This window comes from Camellia sinensis, chromosome 11 (genome assembly GCF_055761805.1).
Source record: "Camellia sinensis isolate YWXY chromosome 11, ASM5576180v1, whole genome shotgun sequence".
In the NCBI taxonomy this organism is placed as follows: Eukaryota; Viridiplantae; Streptophyta; class Magnoliopsida; order Ericales; family Theaceae; genus Camellia; species Camellia sinensis.
The window spans coordinates 71,560,574-71,582,599 of record NC_138971.1 but is presented as its reverse complement, the minus strand read 5'-3'; the positions used below and the strand labels follow the sequence as shown (position 1 = coordinate 71,582,599).

At 44.1% G+C, this 22,026-nt stretch overlaps 1 protein-coding gene across 1 annotated transcript; it reads left to right on the top strand.

Moving 5' to 3' along the window:
* The first annotated feature begins 5,835 nt into the window (after positions 1-5,835).
* Positions 5,836-13,793, top strand: LOC145802395 (uncharacterized). The gene is made up of 6 exons (XM_082895108.1): positions 5,836-6,063; positions 6,306-6,377; positions 12,029-12,190; positions 12,279-12,827; positions 12,913-13,011; positions 13,343-13,793. The coding sequence occupies exons 1-6, from the start codon at positions 5,836-5,838 to the stop codon at positions 13,406-13,408; spliced, it is 1,176 nt and encodes a 391-aa protein (XP_082751234.1). The 3' UTR covers positions 13,409-13,793.
* Positions 13,794-22,026: the final 8,233 nt, after the last annotated feature.

The following is a 22,026-nucleotide window of genomic DNA, read 5'->3' as shown; positions in this document are numbered from 1 at the left end:
ATGCAGTTATATCAAATAAGCACATAGCCTCATGGCAAGCATGCTGTCATGGCAGTCACTGACACACATGCAAGGACGCTAAAGCGTAAAAGCTTACCTAGTACTCTAAGCCAAAACAAAAGCGAGTTAGTAATCAATGCGTGGTCCTAGCTATGTTAACAATGCCTAATGCAACACATGCAAAGTGCAACTAAGATAGGCTCGGTTATTCTAAGATGTCATGTGAATGCAATTAGATAACATGTATACAAATTAGAATTGAAATACAATGCAGTTTGTATGATGCCCGAGCCCGGTGCATGCAAGATAGATGAATGATGCACGCATGCGAAGCATAAGGATGCTAATTGAAATATGACCCTAAACTAACCATCAAAAGCTGATAAGTAAAAGGGAGAAAGAAATGGTGGTTGGAAGACATGCATCACACACACGCACACTTATTACAACAGTTAGCCCTCTGGACGGAGGGTTCGAATAAATCAACTAACTAGCTACGTTAAGCTAATTAATTACAAACCAACTAATTAATCAAATTAATTAAGTTACACAACCAACTAAGTATGAAAAGCATCTAAATTAGGCTGCCACAGCTCCGCCTTGAACAACGAAAGATGCATGCTCGGTCGCGTCCTCCCGGAAATCCACTACCGTGCCTCGTGATGCCTCTGTTTGCACTGTTTTAGACCTCTGAAAATTGTGCCAACCTTCAAGATACTTCTGATCCACCTCATGGACATTCTGAGAGGTGATCGGCCGAGAGGAGTGGCCATCGGCCAAGGTTAATGGCCATCGGCCAAATTTGATAGCCGATCGGCAGACTAAGTGGTCGATCGGCCACTGCTTCCTACAAATTCTCCCTTTTGCTGCAACAAAGCACTAACAGAGGCATGGCAGTGTATTTGCAAGAAAATGTGTGTGCAACCACACTCCTTATCATGTCTAAAGCTCAAAGGAGTGTAGTGCTCAGCTCTCGTGCCATCAATCACACATCTGAATGCATGATGGCCAAAGAGGCCGAGTTGCACAAATCAATGTCAAATGAATGCACACAAATACCACATAAGACTCAATGAACTTCCACCTTATCATGCATGATCAAAGGTGTCGGTGACCGAAGGAATGAGGCGCGTTTTATCACTTTGAGTATGAAACGCTCCTCGTTCCTCATGTTTGGATTGACACCCAACCCAAACACAATGCAATGCAACAAACATGTAAACATAATGCAATCATGCAACATGCAAACAACATGAGCATGCAACAACATGCTAACAACATGCAAACGTGACAACATGCAAACATAATGCAATGGCAAGGGCTATGTAATGCAACACTTAATGGACCAAACCAAACTCAAGCAAGCCTCATGCATGCCAAGACAATGGCCAAAGCATGCTGAAAATGAAGTCCGAAAGTATATACAAGCATGCATGCCAATTGATTCACAAGCAAGGCGTGAAGGCACTAACTCTCAAGCACATTGAAGAAGTGAAAAATGTGAGAGTGTGGCAATGAAATAGGCTCTAAAATCACATTCCAAAGGATGCTAAATCATGCGCATATGACAAACAAAGCATGCTAGTGGGCTCAAAGCTTAAAGCTAGCCAAGGGACTTACACCATGGCCATATCAAGCAAGCCCCAAAGGGCCAAGGTGACTCAAAATAGTCCCAAGGCAGGTCAAAATAAGGCCCAAAACATGCATGGAATGAGGCCAAAACAAGCTAGCATGGTAAGCACAAAACATGACGCAGACAAGGCCAATGAGGAGGATTACACTACACCCACCAAAACCAAGCATGAGATGACTATACCAACAAAAATCAGAGTTATGGCATGTCAAAATAACACTGAAAATGCACTGATATGGCAGCCAAAAAGCTTAGTCAATAAGGCATGCATATAGGCTCATATTTAAGGCATAAAGCACAACTCCTCCAAGGCATTAAAAGAGTGACACATGTGAGTGTATGGCCATACTACATGCACTGAAATCACATAACAAATGGCGCCAAATCATGCAAATAGCCTAAGCAATGCATGCTAGTGGACTCAATACACAAAGCTAGTACGCAAGAATGCATTATGGCTATACAAAGCAATGCATGCATGACCAAGACAACATGAACCAGAGCTTAAGCATAGTAAAACATGAGTAAAAGCTTCTTTGAGTAGAGCCAAAAGCATGCTAGAACGATGGTTAAAAGCATGATGCATAGAAGCATGCATGATGTGATCAAACCAAGACAAAATAGTGTTATATCATGGCAAAACAAGGCCTAAGATATGCTGAAATGAAGCCATAAAGAGGTAGAAAAACATGCTGCTTTGGTGAGCCATCAACACAAGCATACAAGAGAAGAGGAGGGGGGGACAACCCCCTTCTATTTAAGACCTCAAAACACACTTTCCACCATTGAAATTCCTCTGGAATTCAGTGGCGAAGAGGCCAAATAAAGGCTAAAACAAAGGCCTAAAGTGATGGTTCAAAACAAGGCCAAACAAGGCTCTAAAGGGGGTAGACCACCCCCAACACCAAAGAAGCCTTAAACAAACATGTTAAGCACTTAAAAAAAGAAGCTTTTTACAGTTAAAAATCAAGCCAAAAGAAGCATGCAAAGATGGCTAAGTACTTAAGCAACACAAAGCTTAGAAGAGGATATGGGACTCACCCTTGAAGAACAACAAAACCAGCAGCTTTTCTGAGCCAAAACCAACCTTAGGATGCTAAAACAAGTCTTATGAAACCTCAGCTCCAAGGTCAAGGGGTTTGGCTAAGGGGTTCTAGGCAAAATGTGTGAATAACACTCACTTTAAGGCACAAAAAAGAGCCAATATAGAGAGAGAGAGAGAGAGAGAGAGGGAAATATATATAGAGAGAGATATGTATCACTCTAAACCAATTTTCAGAACCTCTGGAAAGGGAGAGGGGCCTCTATTCTTATAGAAAATCAAGTCCTAAGCTTCTTGAACAAGCTAAGACTTGTTTGAATCCATCCATACACGTGTATGGAGGATACACCAAGTGACCTACAGCTGGCACCAGCTAGAAGGAAAATATCTGCAAAAGTAGAAAAAGGGGGCTCGGCCAAAAAAATGGCCGATCGACCAAAAAGAGTGCTGACTGGCCAAAAATAGTGCTGACCGGCCAACACTGATGGCCGATGGAGAGAAGGCATAGTCGATAGGCACAGGGCCTAGCCGATGGGTTGTGGGGCTGGCCAACAAGCCACTCCCTTCCCTCAGAAACAAAACCACAAGCTCTTGGTCCACAACCAAGCACAAAACAGACAGGTTGAGCGGCTCCAAGGCAAGGCGCGCAATCGAGACCTTTAGAAACTCAAAACAAACACGAGCATGGATGATCTTCGAGTGTTCAAACGATGACGTCCAAGTCTTGAGGACGGTCAAAAATGGGGTGTCTACAGTTGCCCCTCTTTGACAGAACTCGAAAGTCATAAGATGACGGGAGTGAATGTCAAAGCCCAGAGACGACCCATTTTTTACAAGGCCGAAGACTTAGACAAACTTACAAGATAACAATAAGATGCACCCGCAGGCAGGGGAAAAATGCAAATGACATGCATGATGGGGAACATAACTTATGATCATGCAAAGAGAGCTGAGGCAAAGCATTCATGCAAAATAAATACAACAGTTTAAGCAAGCGAGTAAGAAAGAATAGTCCCACACATTCCAACATAAAGGATGTAAGAAAATTATGCAATTCTTACTGCGTCTCACGCAGAGAAGGCTAAAAGCTACTACCGAGCATACCCAAAGTCTCAAACACAAATCTCTCAGCGTATCACATGTAGGAGAGGAAAGGCAACATCTCTCCGCGTATCACACGCAAGAGAAGGAAAGGTACACCTCTCAACGTATCACACGCCGAAGAGGAAAGGAAGCATCTCTCAGCGTATCACACGCAAGAGAGAAAAAGTAGCATCTCTCAGCGTATCACACACAAGAGAGGAAAAGAAGCATCTCTCAGCGTATCACATGCAAGAGAGGAAAAGAAGCATAAACATCGGAATGAATCCCAATGCTTCTAACAAGGGTATAGCGTAAACACCAAGCGCACCCGAGTGTTCCTTAACCGAAACAAAACGAACTCAAAGGATAGGAAAGGTCTTACCTGGAATTCCTTTGAATGAACCATACACACAGTACCGTCTGGTCGCACTAGCCTCAAATGAACCGTACATACAATATCGTCCCTGCATAAGAAAGAAACTCAACAGGTACAATATAGTAGCAACACATGTTCAACATCACATCAAGATACAATTGCAATACGAAATAAACGCGTGCATACACAATGCGAGTGAAAATATGCGCAGCAACGCAAGCGAAAAGTGCGTAGCGATGCAAGTGAAAAGTGCATAACAATGCACGTGGAGATGGTGCATAATAATGCGAGTAATGTGCGTGACAACGCAAGTAAAGTGCGCATAACAATGCAAGTAACGTGCGTGACAACGCAAGTAAAATGTGCATAACAATGCAAGTAACGTGCGTGACAACGCAAGTAAGGAGGTGCATGACAATGCAACAAGTGTGCGTGACAACGCAAGTAAGGTGTGCACAACAATGCAACGAGTGTGCGTGACAACGCAAGTAAGGTGTGCATAACAATGCAACGAGTGTGCGTGACAACGCAGGTAAAGTGTGCATGAAAATGCAACAAGTGTGCACGACAATGCAGGTAAGGTGTGCATGACAATGCAACAAGTGTGCGTGACAACGCAGGTAAAGTGTGCATGACAATGCAACAAGTGTGTGTGACAACGCAGGTAAGGTGTGCATGACAATGCAACAAGTGTGCGTGACAACGCAAGTAAGGTGTGCATGACAATGCAACAAGTGTGCGTGACAACGCAAGTAAAGTGTACATAACAAGGCAAGTAACGTGCGTGACAATGCAAGTGGTGTAATGTATGCTCTATGCAACATTATAAGGACGCACATATTCAATATAAGCATGGTAAAGGCATGTTCTTCACAATGTTGAGATACAACCTAAAAACAAGATAAGGCATGCTCAATGTAAGAGTGAAAAGGCATATAACAAACACGCATCTTGTAAACATGACAAAAAACTGTAATGCAACATATTCAAAAGCAATTTTTGAATCTCGCAATAAAGAAAAGGATACAAATAAAGGATACACCTTGTGCATATCAAGTGCCACGCACGGAAGACACGATTCGAGGTCACCACGGAGGCTGCTTAAGCTTCAAAAGTGCATTTTCTTGCACTTTCTTGAAAGATGAGGGTACAAATCAACATAACTACCTCAAACAAGGGCATTGGAGGCACATCGGCCATAAGGGGGGGTCATCGGCCACCCATCGGACATCAAACAATCTTATCGGCCAACAATTTAGCCGATCGGCCAAAAATTTGGCCGATCGGCCAAAAGTGGCAGATTTAGGGCAGTTTTGTTCATTTGCCTCGGGTCTTTAAGTATAGGGTTCAAAACCCTATTCTTTCATTTTCTCTTTACCGAAAAACATTTCCCTTTCTCTTTAGATCACTTTTGTTCCTTTGATCTGAGCTTTACACACACTTTCAAGCGTCCCACAAACGTTCGATTCGCGAAACCCTCGAGATTTCCAACACTTTGAACCGATTGAAAAGTGATTTCGGTGCCACATTCTTGATTTCCATCACTTGGGGTTTGTTTTCCCAAAGTTACCCTTGGTTTCTGTGCCTTCTTCCGAGCCTTGACATTTTCCTCCATTTTCACCCCTCGAGGTTGACTTTCGGCTGACTTTTGGCGTTCTTGCCCATTTCCATACCTTTGACCATTTTCTCCCTCTTCTTGAGATGGTGGATGACATTCTGGAGGGTGGGGCTCCTCCAGGGATAGAGATGGATCCTGAGTTCGAGCTCTTGCCACTCAGTGTTCGGCCCTTCGACCCGGCGACGTACCAGCCCGAGGTACATGTATTGCCTCCTCACAGCATTTGCCAGTTTAGGAGCTTCGCGCGAGGTGCTCCGGAGGACCTCCTACTACGCGAGTCGGAGTCATACCTATCCTACGGCGCCGCTGAGGTATACTCTTCCCCTTTACTTTCTGCGATGTAGGTTATATGCCTTGGATATCTAATATCACTCTTCATCTGATTGACCCAAACACACTTGTATACCGCATGCCTAGTTCACCCTGAGCACATTCATACACTAATATCTCTATCAACTCGAACACATATACACACTGTATTTCTATCAATTCTGAACACATGCATACACTGTATTTCTGACACTGCTTCGCATCTGTTTATCTTTGAACACAGGGAGATTCCCATGCCTTCCGAGGCTACGGGAATACCATTGCACGGGGTTGGTACATGGAGCTACCCGATGAGGTTCGCCACATCATTGACGAGGCCGGTTTCGATATTTTCTGCATGGGACTCTCGCGCCTCACTGCTAGTAGGCCTCTTCTAGGCGCGCTAGTGGAGAGGTGGTGGGACACCACCGATTCCTTCCACCTTTCCACGGTAGGGGAGATGACGATGACTCCTTTCGACTTTTCTATGCTCACTGGCATCGGAGTTGGGGGTGATCCGATCCCTTTCGATGCCGACATGGGCGAGTGGGATGCTGCCCAGATCTTTTTCTCGGCACTCGCCCACCTCTCTCCTACCAGGGTTCGTGAGATATTCATTGTTCGAGGACCAGTTCAGAGGGGAGACACCGACGACCCGAGAGGAGGTCTGTCACACCCCGAACTTGCCCCTAACAGTTCAGGCATGACCCGTTCACAAACAGACATATAACCTGGTATATATATAGTCTATGGGGCCTTGACGGAAGCACAAAACATACAAGAGTACAAAACCAAAACAAAATCCATTAAGCTATTTCTAACATGCCAGGATCTCATACATTACATGCACCTTAAGAGGTTGATAGAATCCAAAAAAAAAATAATTCCTTGGCAGTACAGTTCTCGTAAGCATCCACCATCTGCGCGCCTCATCCTCAAGAGTAAAGGCAGCCAGTTGCACCTTTTAGGCTTCTGTGCAGGGAAAGACTTCAAATAACTTCTCTATTCCCAACACCCACGCCTCAGCTTTCATTGGTTCTATTCCTCCTTTGAAGGATTGTGGTTTCATCTTTTTAAACTCCTTAGTAAGAGTGATAGTCCGGTCTTCAACATGGAAATCTTGCGCTGCCGGTGGAGGTACCGGTGGTGGGGGTGGTTGTTGTGGCTGTTGCTGTTGTTGCCGTAGGGTCTCCGCCATTTCCATAATCATTCTCTCCATTCTATCCAGCCGTGCAGAAGTAGCATCTTCTGTCTCTTCTGTCCTTGTCCTCACCATTGCCTACACAATAAGCATTTATACATAATAAACATATTTCAAAAGTGTTAGTATTATCAGAGTAGACTTAACGTTGCCATCGCTTTTTCATATACTTTCAGAATGTCATGCAAGATGCCTAAAGCTTTTCTAGACACCCTAAAGCTCAATGGATCCGTGTGTGAGATAGCAACTCGTGCTCTGATACCACTTGTCACACCCCGAACTTGCCCCTAACAGTTCAGGCATGACCCGTTCACAAACAGACATATAACCTGGTATATATATAGTCTATGGGGCCTTGACGGAAGCACAAAACATACAAGAGTACAAAACCAAAACAAAATCCATTAAGCTATTTCTAACATGCCAGGATCTCATACATTACATGCACCTTAAGAGGTTGATAGAATCCAAAAAAAAAATAATTCCTGGGCAGTACATATATACAGACACATATACAGACCCAGCCCTGTAGTCGGGCATATAACAAAAACCATTGGAGTTATACACATTCAACCTTGGAAGGGTAGCCAAGAAATAAGCTAATTATCTTAGTAAACTTCACAAAATGGGTGGCCTCGTGAGTGCTTGGATACACGAAGGTTGTCAAAAGGAACCGGGCATCATAGGTTAGGATTGACCACCTGGTTGGTTGCCTACAGAACAGACATAACAGAGAGTGAGCCGGGCTCAGTGAATAGTAATACATAATAAAGCAATGCTCAACTTGAAACATGACATATATCAATACATGTGGAAATGCAGAGATTACAAAGTTAGCCTGATTCTGTATTCATCTTGTAACGGCCTTAGGCCCAATCTTGAACATAAAAGCTTGATATATTACATTCTTAATTCATAACGGCTTGAAGCCCTTAAACATGGTGGCATAATGCCCTTGAACATAATGGCACAAGGCCCTTAAACATGGTGGCACAAAGCCCTTGTAACATATGGCACTAAGGCCCTTGAAAGTGTGGCACAAGGCCCTTGTAACTTGTTGGCATTGAAGCCCTTGAAAGTGGCATAAAGCCCTTGAAACCATATTTATACGAACTCAAGAGGTGTCTCACACGGATTCTAGAGGTGGCTCACCTCGTAGCACTTAGTTCCGTGTAGCACTTTGTTTCGTATCATAATAGCTTATATTGAGTGGCCGTAGGCCCGGAGTCTTATAGAATAAAGGTATTTTATCTTTCCCATTTCATTCTTTACATATTTGGAACATACTTGAGTATTAACATGCATACATAACTCATACATACTTGAAACATTAATCATAGTTGCGTACTTGAGACATTAACATAGTCGTGTAAACGAAATGCTAATGAAAATCACTAGCCATATGTAAAGAAGATAATGATATTACTACTCACAGTGTTGCGATGATGTGCTTGTTCTTCCCGGAGTGTGCCCTGCACACATTCAACCTTACACAATTTAGTTTCCTTTCCACATTAGATCACTTTCTGTTTCGTTTTACTTAGAAGGAATTTATACATATTAAAAGGCATCAAATACATATTCCGACAACATTGGAGGGTTCTACACGCAAAATGGAGCGATCCATGTTTTTCAGCATGGGCCGCACGTGCGGCTGTGAGCCCCGCACGTGCGGCAAAAATGTCCCGCACGTGCCTTTTTGACAGTGTCCGAGCCCCTGTTTTTCACCATTTCCCGCACGTGCGGCCATGACTCCCGCACGTGCGGCAACACCTCCCGCACGTGCGGCCATGTCCCCCGCACGTGCGGCGATTCTGCCCAAAAATGCCCGAAAATTCTTACAAAATCTCACCCTTTGGAAGACATGAACAAGGCTCTAAAATGGATCTTTTCATTACTAAATCATGGTTCAAAAAGAATGTCTATCTGTTTAACAAGAAGAGTATCTGTTACATGAGAATGCTTAGATCAGAAATTGGAAGCCTTAGAGGCTTAAGTATCTGCAACTGATTTCATATATATAATCAGCATAATTTTTAAGTAATATTAAGCACTTCTATGAAATTTCAATTTGGGGATGCTTAAACGATTCATTTTTGTCCCTATTCAAGCTTTCTATATATATATATACATGCTTATAAGAGTCTTATGACACATAAGACTTAGGAATCATATTTCTCCTAAGGGAAGATGAGAAGTGAGAGAAATTGAAGGGTAGAGGGAGGGGATCATCAAAAAGGTTGGGAATTTGTGGAAGATTAAGTACAAGGTATGTATAAGACTATCTCAATTGACTCCCATAACTCTTCTTCTTAAGATGTGTGAAATACCCTCATGATCATGTCACTTAGGGGTTGGAAGGATGATTCCATAGGTATGTAAGAAGTTAATGGACAAGATAACCTTACTTGGTTGTTTGATTCAATTGAAATTGACTATGGAGAAGTTATATTCTATCTTCTTATTTTGAACTTAAGTGTAGAGCATGATTTTGTGTATCCATATTATGTCATGTGCATGAGAAGCTAAGAACCTCAAGATATGGAAGTGTGTTTATGAGTTTCAACTTTTGGTCCATTGAATTGAGTTGTGTGCATGGATTTAGTTCAAGCTAGAGAGTGTTGTATATTGTACCTTGAATTTCATGCTTTTTGAACCATGATTTAGTAATGAAAAGATCCATTTTAGAGCCTTGTTCATGTCTTCCAAAGGGTGAGATTTTGTAAGAATTTTCGGGCATTTTTGGGCAGAATCGCCGCACGTGCGGGGGTCATGGCCGCACGTGCGGGAGGTGTTGCCGCACGTGCGGGAGTCATGGCCGCACGTGGGGGAAATGGTGAAAAACAGGGGCTGGGACACTGTCAAAAAGGCACGTGCGGGACATTTTTGCTGCACGTGCGGGAGAGCTTGCCGCACGTGCGGGGCTCACAGCCGCACGTGCGGCCCATGCTGAAAAACATGGATCGCTCCGTTTTGCGTGTAGAACCCTCCAATGTTGTCGGAATATGTATTTGATGCCTTTTAATATGTATAAATTCCTTCGAAGTAAAACGAAACAGAAAGTGATCTAATGTGGAAAGGAAACTAAATTGTGTAAGGTTGAATGTGTGCAGGGCACACTCCGGGAAGAACAAGAACATCATCGCAACACTGTGAGTAGTAATATCATTATCTTCTTTACATATGGCTAATTATTTTCATTAGCATTTCGTTTACACGACTATGTTAATGTCTCAAGTACGCAACTATGATTAATGTTTCAAGTATGTATGAGTTATGTATGCATGTTAATACTCAAGTATGTTCCAAATATGTAAAGAATGAAATGGGAAAGATAAAATACCTTTATTCTATAAGACTCCGGGCCTACAGCCACTCAATATAAGCTATTATGATACGAAACAAAGTGCTACACAGAACTAAGTGCTACGAGGTGAGCCACCTCTAGAATCCGTGTGAGACACCTCTTGAGTTCGTATAAATATGGTTTCAAGGGCTTTATGCCACTTTCAAGGGCTTTATGCCACTTTCAAGGGCTTCAATGCCAACAAGTTACAAGGGCCTTGTGCCACACTTTCAAGGGCCTTAGTGCCATATGTTACAAGGGCTTTGTGCCACCATGTTTACGGGCCTTGTGCCATTATGTTCAAGGGCATTATGCCACCATGTTTAAGGGCTTCAAGCCGTTATGAATTAAGAATGTAATATATCAAGCTTTTATGTTCAAGATTGGGCCTAAGGCTGTTACAAGATGAATACAGAATCAGGCTAACTTTGTAATCTCTGCATTTCCACATGTATTGATATATGTCATGTTTCAAGTTGAGCATTGCTTTATTATGTATTACTATTCACTGAGCCCGGCTCACTCTCTGTTATGTCTGTTCTGTAGGCAACCAACCAGGTGGTCAATCCTAACCTATGATGCCCGGTTCCTTTTGACAACCTTCGTGTATCCAAGCACTCACGAGGCCACCCATTTTGTGAAGTTTACTAAGATAATTAGCTTATTTCTTGGCTACCCTTCCAAGGTTGAATGTGTATAACTCCAATGGTTTTTGTTATATGCCCGACTACAGGGCTGGGTCTGTATATGTGTCTGTATATATGTACTGCCCAGGAATTATTTTTTTTTTGGATTCTATCAACCTCTTAAGGTGCATGTAATGTATGAGATCCTGGCATGTTAGAAATAGCTTAATGGATTTTGTTTTGGTTTTGTACTCTTGTATGTTTTGTGCTTCCGTCAAGGCCCCATAGACTATATATATACCAGGTTATATGTCTGTTTGTGAACGGGTCATGCCTGAACTGTTAGGGGCAAGTTCGGGGTGTGACAAGGTCGAGCACTATGCTCGGGGGTTCCTCATGTTTATGCTGGGCACTACTCTCTTCGCCGACCGGGCGAACACTGTTGGCCTCTACCTCTTGAGCGCACTGGTGGACGTGACTCGCATCCGGCGCTATGATTAGGGCGGCGCAGGCCTGGCCACATTGTACGGATATATGAGTTCCTCATCTCGCCGGAGTGGACACCTGCTAGGAGGCTACTTGTGAGCCTGGGAGGTACACCTTTCCTTTCAGCTTTACAGTTTTGCTTTACATTATCTATACACCATACACACTACATACACGTAATCTGCTTTACACTGGTTGTATACTGCACACATTGCTCAATACACTGCACACTTTTCTCTGATTTCTGCTTTATCTGTATACTGCTTTACTGATAAACATACTCATTATTGCCTTTTCACATTCTGTAGTTGTGGGTGTATGCCTACTTCCCGAGGCTTGCTCCAGAGCCAGAGGTGGAGATGCCCCCCATGGTTCCATATTCACATCGGTTCGATGGGAGATGCGAGCGGAGGCCGCGAGAGTCTTTCTTGTTCTTCCACAGATATTTTGACACTATAGCCGCAATAGAGGTATTTCAAACCTTACAGTTCATTTGAGTTTTGCTTTATATCGCACTTTCAACAACAGATAACAAACTATATATCCTGCCATTTGTAGATCACTTGGCAACCTTGGGCAGTGCTGCCTAACGCAGTGAGAGACCAGTACCTGGGCGCTCGGGAGGCTGTCAGATTCCGGGTTTTTCTTGAGGGTCCGATCTATCGGGCATGGTACTTGGGAGAGCACTTCTTGCGACAGAGCCTCGGTTTACCTGAGCTGTTGGTTCCGATACCGCCTCCTTCGCATATGAGGCAGAGAGAGATGTACACCCATCAGGAGATGTCTGATTACACAATCAGTTGGGATGCTGACTTCTTTAGAGATGAGGGCGACTACACCGTCTTCATCCAGACACATCTCATGCGGCCTCTGGCCAGTGCTCGACGAGGCAAGAGAGAGAGACCTGCAGCCCCAGCAGGAGGAGTGAGAGCATCGAGGGCGACCCAAGCCCGTGGCAATAAGGGTTCCCGGAGTGGACAGAGAGCAGAGTGGCCAGACCTGTCCATTACCATGACATGCCGAGGACAGGCTGGAGAGACTTATCAGATTCCCATCGCTCCTCCCCCGGCTGATCATGAGCTCGTCGGAGTTCGAGGCTCGACCCCGGTATATGCTATTCTTTTCATTCTGTACATTCATTTCATTTCAGTTGATATCCCGCAGAGTACTAATTACCTCGACACTTTTGCAGGCTTCCATCGAGTACACTGGGCAGGCTCTGGAGCTGTCGGCTTCGGTGATGGGGATGCTGCAGAGGAGCATGGACCTGCTTAGCATCTACGGTATTCCTGTAAGTTCTTTCAACCTCCGTCCTAAAACCCTGCATAATTTGTTCCATACAGATCTGATGCACTACATTATCAATATTGCATTTGACACATCGTCCTCATATACCACTCACGGCACTGATGCACTGCATCTCATATACTGGCCATGGCCTTCATACACTGCAATCATTCACCACTCACGGCATTCATACACTGTTCATGACATTCATACACTGTTCACAACATTCATACACTGCTCACAGCATCCATACACTATTCACGTACACTACATTTGATATCATCCCCAGCTTCGCATAGCATAACTGATGCATTTGCCAATTTGTTCTTTTCAAGCCCTATTCCGGATACCAGCCACAGTGGGTGCCTCAGCGGGACCATCAGTACCTCCCCGAGCAGTAGAGAGAGCAGGACGAGGGACTCCAGCGTGTAGCCGCAGTAGGGCTGGGTATACTCAGACTGGGAGTAGTTCACGGGCGCCAGCCCCATATGAGGATGAGTCCGACGAGGAGGCAGAGTCGTCTCAGGATAAGGCTGGAGATGGCTCAGGTTCAGACTCAGGTAGTAGAGCTGACGGCGGTGATCCTGGACGACGAGGAGGGATTCCCACACTTGAGGTGACCGGTGCCGATCCAGATGCCGCTCTTTTTTTTTTGCTTTATTTTTCTTTTTTTTTGCTAGTAGTTTTGCACATTGTACTGCGTCAGGCAGATTTATTTTCTTCGAAACTTTGTACTCTTTTGCAAAAGAAATGATGATGGAATGAAAATGGCTTTTTGATTAAAAAAGTGTTGCATTTTACATTCAAAGCACCGCATCGCATCGCATTGCATCACATAACAATGTAAATGAGATTGAACTTTGTTTGAAAATTGCACACTCGGATCGCATTGCCCTAATCAAGTAGTGAACCAACTGACAACAAACAAAACAACTCGATAAGAAAAACAAGACTTGACATGCTAACCAAAAAGTGAATACAACTCAATAAGCAAGACAAGAGCTTAACAATTAACTTAACTCAATAAATAAAAATATGACAACTCGATAAATAGATATACAACAACTCGACAAACAAATTGAAGTAACACAGGCGCAACATCGCAAAATCGTCACCGAAGGGCATTCGAAGTGGAACATTTCACCAATTCTCAACACCTCCAACACATGGACAGCTCAAAGAACAAAAGGAGAGGCCATCGGCCAAGGTGGAAGGTCATCGGCCACAAGAAATGACCATCGGCCACCAATACTAGCTGATCGGCTAAAAAAATGGTCGGTCGGCCATAAAATTGGCCGGTCGGCCATTAATGATGAGAACCTCCAGAATGCTGCCACCTGTCTTCCACTCAACACCTTATCTTCTATAAAGGTTCCAGCTTCGTAGTTTTTCCATTTCAACTCTGTTTTTGCACCAAATGGAGGCATTTCTTATCCAAAATCTCACAAATTGGATTGCTAACTTAGATGGCTCGGAAAAGCTGAATTTCTGGGGTTTCGACATAAGTGCACTATTTACGTTGAGCCGCACTCTGCTGCGTTTTCCGTTCCTCCATGCCTCGACTAGGTGTTGGAATCCGATAACTCAAGTTTTTAGCTTTGGCGGACAAGAGATGTGTCCCATTTTCGAAGACTTCCAAGCTTTGGTGGAGTCCGAGCGTGAGAAAGAGATCTTGCCCCAACTCCATTTCGGTCATATCCAAGCCTTAGGACGGATGTGCGGGCTCACTTTGCATGACGCTCAGTCTTTGATTTGCGATGGGGAATTGGACATCCCCATCTTGATTCGTCGGTTTTCTGATGCCGGTGATCGCGGCGATCATCATTGGCAGAGTTTTCAGTGACACTCCCTTTGTTTGTGCATGTTGTCTTATTTCTTGCTTGCCCCAGGCTCCGGAGGGTCTAGCGTCTGTTTGATTGAGGTTGCCCAAGGCTTGAAAGAGGGCAAGAGCTGCATCGCCGTGACACTAGCTGAGACATTGATGGATTTGGATGCTTTCCATCGCCGAGAGGCGACTAGATTTTCGGGGAGTCCACTACTGCTACAGGTAATGTTTCCCACCCTATCTCACATATATTTCTCACATCACTCGGTCCTTAGGCTCGGTTTTTCTCTCAAAACCATTTTCTCACTTTTCTCTCCACGTACACCTCTCTATTCTTTAATCTCTCATTTTTCATCCCTTCTCAGATATAGTTGATGGATAAATTGAAGGTTGCGGACTCATGCCTAGCATATTCAGCTCGTGGCTGGTGGTGCAAATGGATGTTGTAGCACGTCCGCGAGGGACCCCGCTACAGTTCGGACTCGATTTGTGTCACGGTTCTTAATCTGAACCAAAGAGTCCAAATATGGCAAATCGTTTTGAGAAAAACAGATTTTTGAGAGAGAAGTGCCAAACATGGACTGCTTCGCCAGATATAGAGTCGTCACCTAAATATTTTTTTTATGGGGGAATTTAGGAAACCCTGACTCGGTGCCGAAGGCCACGTGTCCGTCATCACCAAAGTTGTCTTGGCTCGGGAGCTTGGGTACGATTGGGGAAGGTCAGCTATGAGCACCCCCTCTCGCCCGATCTGAAGACCGGCCTCTACTAACCGTGATATCCAGTTTTGAAAACGTTATGTGTTCTTATTCCGATTATTAGCCTAGAATTACTATGTGATGCGCACAGCATACAAGTATAGACTAGATTGCCTAATTTGGAAATAAGCACTGCGCATCCGTTTATTTTGGAAAACGTTTTGGAATTTGCTACCCGCAAGTAGGCTAAAATACGGATTTTCAATGAACTTTTCCAACTCAGGCAGTCCAACCTTCACCCACAAGCATTCAAACATCTTATCACATAAGCATCCAGCCACATGGTAAACATGTTGTCATGGCAACACTCACACGCATGCAAGGATGCTAAAGCATAAATACTTACATCGTACTCCGTGCCAAAACAAAAACTAGTTAGTAATCACATGCATGATCCTAGTTCATATTCAAATGCCTAATGCAACGCATACAGAATGCAATTAGAATAGGCTCGGCTAATCTAAACATGGCATGTGAAATGCAATCAATTGGTGCACGTATTCAATTTGGAATTTGAAATACAAATGCAGTTAGCATGATGTACCGAGCCCGGTGCATGCAAGACAAATGTATGAATGCACGCATGCATAGCATAAGGTATGCTAATTTAAACATGCCCTAATCTACCATCATAAGCAGGTAAATGAAAGGGAAGAAAGAAGTGGGGGTTGGAAGACATGCACACACTCACCCACACTTATTACAAGTTTACCCTCGCTCGGAGGAACCAAAAGAATAATACAGATTAAATAACGAATTAACTAACCTAGCTAATTAATTATTACAAATTACCTAATTAGTTAACAAACTAACTAAGCTAGGAAAAATAGTAAACCGCCTCGGGAAGAGAGTTCGATGCACGCATGCTCGGGTCTTGCTCGGAAGTGCACTGCCATGCATAGGTTGCCTCTGTTTTCCATGCTATGCTCCTCTGAAGACTGCCAAAGTCTCAGGATTGCTTCCCTAGACATTGGGAGACACCACCGGCTGAGTAGAATGCCCACCGGCAGTGGCCTGTGATCACCGGCTGTAAATGCATCCATCGGCCATGGAAAGATTGCCGGTCGGCAGAAGGTTCCTGCAGAATCTGCATTTGATAGCAACAGAGGGTAAGGCAGAGCATGGTAATACAATTCAAGGCATATATGCACCAATCATGTCCCTTATCATGTTAGTGACTCAAAGGGACATGCTCCTTGGTTCTCGGACCATCAATCGTGCATTTCAATACGTGATGGCCCAAGAGACCAAGTTATGCATTTCCATGTCAAATGCAATGCAAACAATCAAACCAATGGGGACTTAACCTCTATCATGGATAGTCAAGAGGTCAAGCATGCATGCCAATGCAATGCAACCTAAGCATGTTAACTAGGCATGCAATACGACAATGCAAATGAGCAAGCAATGAACAAGCATGCAAGCTAGTGGACATGCAAGACATGGTGCAATCAAAGCATGCAAAGTGTAAGACATGTAACAACATGTAAAGATTGGACTTAAACATGATTTGGACAGCTCTAATAAGGCCCAAAACAGTGGCCAAAATGGTATAACAAAGGCATGAAAACTCACACACAAGCATGCATGCACAAAGGCCTAAATATGGAGCATAAGCTATCAACTCTTCCAAGCATGAAAAGGGATGGAAAATGCAAGTATGAAAGCATGGAACATGGACTGAAATATGGTCTCCAATGATGCCAAATCATGAGAACAAGCCAAGTAAAGCATGCTAGTGACACACACATCCAAGGCTAACAAGCTAGAATGCAAAGGGGCTATACAAAACATGGCAAGCATGACCAAAATGACACCAAACAGAACTTAAACATGTTAAAACATGACTAAAAACTTCACAAAGCTAAGCCAAAACATGCAAGCATGGTGGTCCAAATGCAAGATGCCTTTCTAGGCAAAATAGAGGAATACAAAGCAAGTGTATGATGCATGCCAAGGGTCAAAAAACCAACATGGGACAGAGGTAAAACATGCTAAATAAACACCAAATACCTACTGAAATAGAGCCAACACATGTTAGAATGAGGTGCTCCTTTGGAAGGCCATGCAAGGGGTTGTTATACACATGCAAGAGGGACACTCAATATGACCAAAAAAACTCTGGAAATGGCTTATGGGGGTCCTAAAACCCATTGAAAAATTCCTGAAACAAGGCTTGGAAGCATGCAAATAGGAGCCCCTTTGGAAGGCCAAAAAGGGCAACAAACAAGGCAACAAGGGAGAGGGTCACCCCTCTCCTTCTTAGGATCTTAAACCACCATCCTCACCACTAAAATCCCTCAAGATTTCAGTGGTGAGGAGGCCCAAACAAGGTGGTCCCGAAACTCACCAAAAATAGCACAAAATGGGGCCAAACAAGGCCTAAGAGGGGGTAAACGACCCCATTCACAAAAGTGGCCTTAATTAAGTATCTTAAACACAAAAAAACAGAACTTTTTTATGTTATACACAAAGCTCAAATCAGCAAGCAAGACAGGATAAAAGGGTGTGCAAAAATGGAGAATAAAGAGGGAAAATGGGTTACCTTTGTAGCCAAAAGGGGACAGCAGCCTCTAGACCCAAAAATGCAACCCTTGACCTCTGAAAACAAGACCCAAGGACCTCCAAGTGATGATGGAAGTGTTGTGCTAGGAGGTGTAGTTCAAATGGCCAAGAACTAGACCCTTTTGGACCCTCTAACCCACCCAAATGTAGAGAGAGAGGGAGATATAGAGAGGGAGTGATATATCTATGATCTATATCAGATTTTTCTAACCCCTAAAATGGAGGGAGAGGCTCTCCTTATATAGAGAAACCAAGGGGGCAAAGCTTCTCTTAGAAGCTTTGACCAAAAAGGCCAAGCTTCTCTTAGAAGCTTGGAGCAAAAGGGCCAAGCTTCTTGGAGAAGCTAGGCAAAAGGGTCAAGAGGTTCAAGCTTCTTCAACAAGCTAAAAAAAAGGGTCAAGCTTCTTGGAGAAGCTAGACAAAGGTTCAAAAAGGTCAAACTTCTTGGAGAAGCTAAAAAAGGTCAAGCTTCTTGGAGAAGCTAAAAAAAAAAAAAAAGGTCAAGCTTCTTGGAGAAGCTAAAAAGGTTCAAGCTTCTTGGAGAAGCTAAAAGGGGTCAAGCTTCTTGGAGAAGCTAAAAAGGTTCAAGCTTCTTGGAGAAGCTAAAAAAAAGGTTCAAAAGGGTCAAGCTCCCTCAAGAAAAGGCCTCGGCCAGGAAAAGTGGCCGATTGATCAAAACAGTGGCCGGCCAGCCAAACATAATGCCGACCGACCATCAATAGTGTCGATCGGCCATCAATAGTGCCGGTGGCAAGGAAACAAGGCCGGTGGCCTCAAGCCGTGGCCGGTGGAGTGTGGGGATGTCTCACAAGCCATTCCCTGCCCTCCAAAGCAAAACACAAGTGTTTGGTGCAAAACCAGACACAAAACAGTCGAGTCGAGAGATCCTGAGGCAGGGCGCGTAGCCAAGACCTCCGGGAACTCAAGACGAACGCGAACAAGGATGATCACCGAGTGTTCAAACAGTGACGTCCAAGTCTTGAGGACGGTCAAAAATGGGGTGTCTACAGATGTGCAGTTTGTCCACTGCCAACATTGCTTGGCGCTGCCCTTGGCTCAATCTGCTGGCGATAAGTTACAACATGTCTCGCTAGCCCGGGGTCCAGTTGATCGGCCTGACACATTGTGTCTTTTACTTCCCGTTTCGAATCCAGCACCAATTTGGACATGATCAGACTTGCCCGGAGGAGGAGATAGAGTACCTTGTTGCATTTCCAATCTGAGGCGCACAGCTAGCTCGATATGCCACAGCATGGAGGACGAGAGAGCTTCTGGCTCCCACTCCCACTTTCAGTTGCACCCTCTCTGATGAGTGCATAGCTTGGCTCGATGAAGAGGCGCAAGTTGGGCCTACTTTGGCATCAGAGGCTTCCACAAGTTCTGGGAGGGGGCGCAGGAACACCTAACTTGACTATGCCCCGAATTTATTGCTTTAATCAGTAATTTCAAGTTTTCTTTATGAATGTAATAAAAAAAGCAACTTCAATTTGTATTCAAGAGCAAGAGAACTCTATACTGAAATCAATGTAATTGAAGGTTGTGGGTACTGAAAATTTTCCGTTTGGTCCAAAAATGGTCTAAGTTGTAAAAAGACTAATTTGAGCAAAATCAACTTTTATTAAAACTTTTCAAAACCATTTTCGATATGGATCACAACTGGACATGCCTGAGATCTATCACTGAGATGTACATCCCCAGATACAAGCAACTGGAAAGTTGCCCCTAGTCTGAATAACACTGCACTGGAGATCACAACCGAGCTCTTGAATGTAGAATAGATAGAGATGACCAACATGATCACATGGACAAAGTTGATTTGGAAGTGTTTATGGCTGGACTTCAGAATGAAGTTACCTATGTATCCCGAAGATGGGAATCAAGCCTTACGTAGTTCGGCTCAAGTTCACTTATGTATTAACAATCTCCTTTTGCACTCTAACTTTTGCCAAGGCCGCCCTTTCTGGGTTTTCAACTTTGCGAGCTCAGTTTTTATTATTTTAAATTTTTCTTGCTCGAACTTTTGCCTAGGTCACCCTTTCGGGTTTTCGGCCTAGTGAGCCACTCAGGGAAAGTATTTCTTCAACTTGTCCATGTTGATTGGCTGGGAGAACTCTAGGCCATCTAGGTCCATCATAACGATAACTCCACCCGACCAGATTGACTTGATGATATAAGGGCCAGTCCAATTAGGTCTGAACTTGCCCCTAGGGTCGTGGATGGGAGCTCGGTTGTCTTTGAGCACTAGATCCCCCTCTTTCAAATTCCTAGACTTCACCTTCTTGTTGAAAGCCCTAGCAATTCTTCGTTGATAACCCTGGATGTGATACAGTGCTTTCAGTCTTCTTTCATCAAAGAGCATGAGTTCTTCGAACCAGCTTTGCTGCTAATCTGCCTCAGTTATCTGACACTCAGCCAATACCCGTAATGATGGAACCTCAACTTCGATAGGCAGAATAGCCTCCATCCCATAAACCAAGGAATACGGAGTTGCCCCAGTAGAAGTTCGAATTGAAGTCTGGTAGCCCCAAAGAGCAAATGGCAGCTTATCTGGCCAGTCCCTATAGGTTTCCACCATCTTTTGCAGAATGTGCTTGATGTTCTTGTTGGCGGCCTCAACAGCTCCATTGGTTTGCAGCCGATATGCAGATGACTTATGAAAAGCCACATTGTACTTCTCCAACAAGTCAATCACCTCCTTCTTGAAGTGGGAACCATTATCCAAAATAATCTCATTTGGGACCCCGTAGCGACAGATGATGTTGTTTTTGATAAACTTAGTGACATGTGATGCCTTTAACACAGCGTAAGATTGGGCCTCAACCCACTTCATGAAATAATCTATCGCTACCAAAATGTACTCATGCCCGTTGGACCCCTTCGAAGTGACAGCCCCAATTACATCAATCCCCCAGACTGAAAGCGGCCATGGCGAAGTCATGTTGTACAGCTTCAACGGTGGAATGTTCATGCGGTTTGCATGGATCTGACATTTGTGGCATCGCCGAACAAAGCCAATACAATCCTCCTCCATGCTTGACCAGTAATAACCCTGTCTAAGGATCTTCAGGGCTAGCATCACCCCGCTCATGTGCGCTCCATACTCTCCTCCATGGATGGCCTCCATCAGGCGCTTAGATTCTTCAGCATAACACACAGCTTATGCATCCTGAGATGACCCCTCTTGTACAGTTTTCCTCCGTAATTGAGCAGCCATTCTTCGGATTGCCCTCTTGTCTTTAGCATTTGCCCCTGGTGGATACGTTTCTTTCTCCAAGAAGTTCCAGACATCGTGATACCAGGGGTTCTCATCTTGAACCTCTTCTATGGCAGCAATCGACTCGTAGGCTGGTGCAAACTTCTAGTCAATGATGATTGGACGCATCCGGACTCCAAAAGGGATTTCTATCATAGAAGATAGAGTTGCTAATGAATCTGCGAACCTGTTGTTTTCTCTTAACAGATGAGCGAAGTTCAGTTTCTCAAACCGAGGAATCAGCAAGTCCAAGGTCTGGTGGTAAATTCTCATCTTTTCTTTTTTGACTTTCCAATCTCCTTTAGCTTGAGATACAACAAGGTTCAAGTCCCCGATGATGTCCAACCGTTTTGCCCCTAGTTCTAGGGCGGCTTCTAAACCAACAATGCATGCTTCATACTCTACTTCGTTGTTCGAGACTTTGAACCGGAGCTTAAATGCTAGAGGGACATGGGAATTGTCGGGTGCTATCAACAACACTCCTATCCCATACCCGTATTGGTTTGACGCTCCGTCAAAGTACATCGTCCAAAACTCATCTTCGCTATGCAGAATAGCCTCATCTGGGAATAAGTACTCAACTGTTTCATCCCCTTCCATTGGGTGATCGGCTAGGAA

Excerpts from the sequence above, each read along its gene's own strand:
- LOC145802395 (XM_082895108.1), top strand. The coding sequence starts at position 5,836 with ATGGTGGATGACATTCTGGAGGGTGGGGCTCCTCCAGGGATAGAGATG. Across the intron at positions 6,378-12,028 it reads ACATGGAGCTACCCGATGAG|TTGTGGGTGTATGCCTACTT; the intron begins GTTCGCCACATC and ends CACATTCTGTAG. Across the intron at positions 12,191-12,278 it reads ACACTATAGCCGCAATAGAG|ATCACTTGGCAACCTTGGGC; the intron begins GTATTTCAAACC and ends TGCCATTTGTAG.